This window comes from Nicotiana tabacum, chromosome 14 (genome assembly GCF_000715075.1).
Source record: "Nicotiana tabacum cultivar K326 chromosome 14, ASM71507v2, whole genome shotgun sequence".
Classification (NCBI taxonomy): Eukaryota; Viridiplantae; Streptophyta; class Magnoliopsida; order Solanales; family Solanaceae; genus Nicotiana; species Nicotiana tabacum.
The window spans coordinates 84,203,073-84,206,121 of NC_134093.1; the positions used below are offsets into that span (position 1 = coordinate 84,203,073).

Sequence of the window (3,049 nt, forward strand, 5' to 3'; positions counted from 1 at the left end):
CTTCTGACAACGTGGCTACTTGTTGTTGCGGCTACGTCCTAGTTAGAACTAATGTGTTACAAAGGCTTTTCTAAGGTTATGACTGAACCCATTCAAGTTGCCTACGTATCCGAAATAGAATCAGGTCTGAATGTAGTTTGTGGGATGATGATAAAATATGATGAAAATGACCGAGCCTGACTCAGTCAGCCTACGAATCCAAAAGGAATCAGGCCGAAGCGTAGTTCAATTACAACAAATGCAAAATGATGAGACTAAGAATGAAAATGGCTGAGTCTAACTCAGACATCCTACGTATCTACGTGGAATCAGGCCCGAACGTAGTTCCATTACAAAAAATGACTGAATCCGATGAGGATTGCCTACGTATTCCTTTCTGAGGAAATCAAGTCGGTGTAGTTCTTGAGCAACATACAAAAGTGATATTTTGTTTTTCTATTACAAGAGAAAGTTGGGATAGAAACCCCTTCCTACGTGGGTTGCCTTCGTATCCCTCTGTGAGATGTCAGGTTGAACGTAGTTCTATTACATCATAAACCCTAACTCTATTTGTCTTCAGGCATAGTATCTCTTGATTGCATCTAAGTTGATAGGCTTTATGCTAACTTTTCCATCCATTGCTACCAAGATTAGAGCTCCTCGAGACAGTGCTCGGTGAACCACGTAAGGACCATGCCAGTTTGGTGCACACTTCCCTTTAGCTTCTTCTTCGCGGGGAAAGATTTTCTTCAGAACCAACTGCCCCGGCATGAATTGGCGAGGCTTCACTCTTTTGTTAAATGCACTGGCCATCCTGTTCTGATATAGTTAGTCATGACATACTGCATCCATTCTTTTCTTGTCGATGAGAATGAGTTGTTCCTACTTGATCCGTATCCACTCTGCATTTTCCAATTTTGCTTCTTGAATAACTCTTAAGGACGGTATCTCAACCTCTGCAGGTATCACCGCTTCAGTGCCGTATACCAACATGCATAGCGTTGCCCCAATAGATGTTCTCATGGTGGTTCGATAGCCTAATAAAGTGAAAGGTAGCTTCTCATGCCATTGTCTGTTACTGTCCACTATCATTCGTAGAATCCTCTTGATATTCTTGTTAGCTGCCTCGACTGCCCCATTCATTTGCAGTCTATAGGCTGTGGAATTGTGGTGGACGATTCTAAACTTCTCGCAGATTTCTCTCATGAGGTCGATGTCGAGATTAGCAGCATTTTCAATGATGATAAGACTCTGATATCCCAAATATGCAGGTGATTTGTTTCAGACAAAATCTGCCACTACATTCTTTGTGACGGCCTTGTAAGTAGATGCCTCAACCCATTTGGTGAAATAGTCGATGGCTACCAAGATAAAATGATGTCCGTTTGATGCTGCAGGCTCTATGAGTCCAATCACGTACATGCCCCAGGCAGTGAACGGCCAGGATGAACCCATTACATTTAACTCATTTGGTGGAACCGAGATGAAATCTCCGTGAATCTAGCATTGGTGACACTTCTGCACGTAGTGGATACTGTTGCTTTCCATAGTCATCCAAAAGTATCGAGCTCTCAAAATCTTCTTGTCTAATGTGGACCCATTCATGTGGGGTTCGCACGTCCCTGCATCTATTTCTTCCAATAGTCTGGTCGCTTCAACGGCGTCTACACATCTCAGCAAACCTAAGTTTGGGGTCCTCCTGTACAAGACTTCCCCCTTGAGGAAAACGTGGTTTTCTAAACTCCTGAGGGCTTCCCTTTTACCATTAGTAGCATTCTCTGGGTACTCTTAGGTCGTGAGGAATTTCTTGATGTTGTGGTACCATGGTTTACCATCTGGTTCTTCATTCACGTGGAAGCAATAGGCATATTGATCCCTGATTTCTATCTCGATAGGGTCGATGTAGTTCTTGTCTGGATGTTGAATCATAGATGATAGGGTTGCAAGGGCGTCGGCGAACTCGTTCTAAATTCTGGGGACGTGCCTGAACTCAATCTTTGTGAACTTCTTGCAAAGCTCCTTCACGCATTGCAAGTAAGACAATATCTTAAAATTCTTGGTAGACCATTCTCCTTGGACTTGGTTTATCAACAAATCAGAATCTCCTATGACCAAAGGTTCTTTGATGTTCATGTCGACCGCCATTCTGATTCTAAGGATGCACGCTTCGTATTCAGCCATATTATTGGTATAAAGGAATCTTATCTTTGCCGATGCTGGGTAGTGTTGTCCAGATTCTGAAATAAGGACTGCCCCAATTATTACTCCTTTGAAATTTGTTGCTCCATCGAAAAACATTCTCCAACCAGGATATGATTCTGCAATATCTTATCCTGCAAAAAATACTTCTTCATTGGGAAAATACGTGGTAATCGATTTGCAATCTCCGTCCACTGGATTCTCAGCGAGGTGGTCGTATAAAGCTTGTCCTTTGATAGCCTTCTGAGTTATGTACACAATGTCAAATTTGCTAAGGAGGATTTTCCATTTAGCTAGCTTTCCGGTAGGCATTAGCTTTTGAAAAATGTACTTGAGCGGGTCGAGCTGAGATATCAGATGCGTAGTGTATGCTGACATGTAATGCCTCATCTTCTGAGTAATCCAATTCATAGCACAACAAGTGCATTCTATCACGGTATACTTGGCCTTGCATAGTGTAAATTTCTTGCTTAAGTAGTAGATGGCCTGCTCCTTTCTCCCGGTTTCGTCATGCTGCTCCAACACACAGCCGAATGCATTGTCCGAGACTGACAAATAGAGCAATAATGGCTTCCCTAGTTTTGGGGGAACAGCACTGGTGGGTTTGAAAGATACTCTTTGATTCTGTCGAAGGCTTTCTAGCACTCCTCCATCCTTTTCGTGGCAGCATCCTTCTTTAGCAGCTTGAAAATGGGTTCACAAATTACCGTGGACTGGGCTATGAAACGGCTAATGTAATTCAATCTTTCCAGGAAACTCATAACACATTTCTTGCTCTTTGGTGGCGGTAATTCCTGGATGGCCTTGACTTTTGATGGATCAAGTTCTATTCCCTTCCTGCTTACAATGAAACCCAATAGTTTCCCAGTGA

General features: G+C 42.8%; 1 protein-coding gene across 1 annotated transcript; it reads right to left on the reverse strand.

The window, feature by feature from the left end:
• Nucleotides 1-861: 861 nt before the first annotated feature.
• On the reverse strand, nt 862-2,124 carry LOC142169024 (uncharacterized). The gene is made up of 2 exons (XM_075230212.1): nt 1,960-2,124; nt 862-1,230 (listed from the first exon to the last, which is right to left on the reverse strand). Exons 1-2 carry the CDS (start codon nt 2,122-2,124, stop codon nt 862-864), a joined length of 534 nt encoding a protein of 177 aa, XP_075086313.1.
• Between the last annotated feature and the right edge of the window lie 925 nt (nt 2,125-3,049).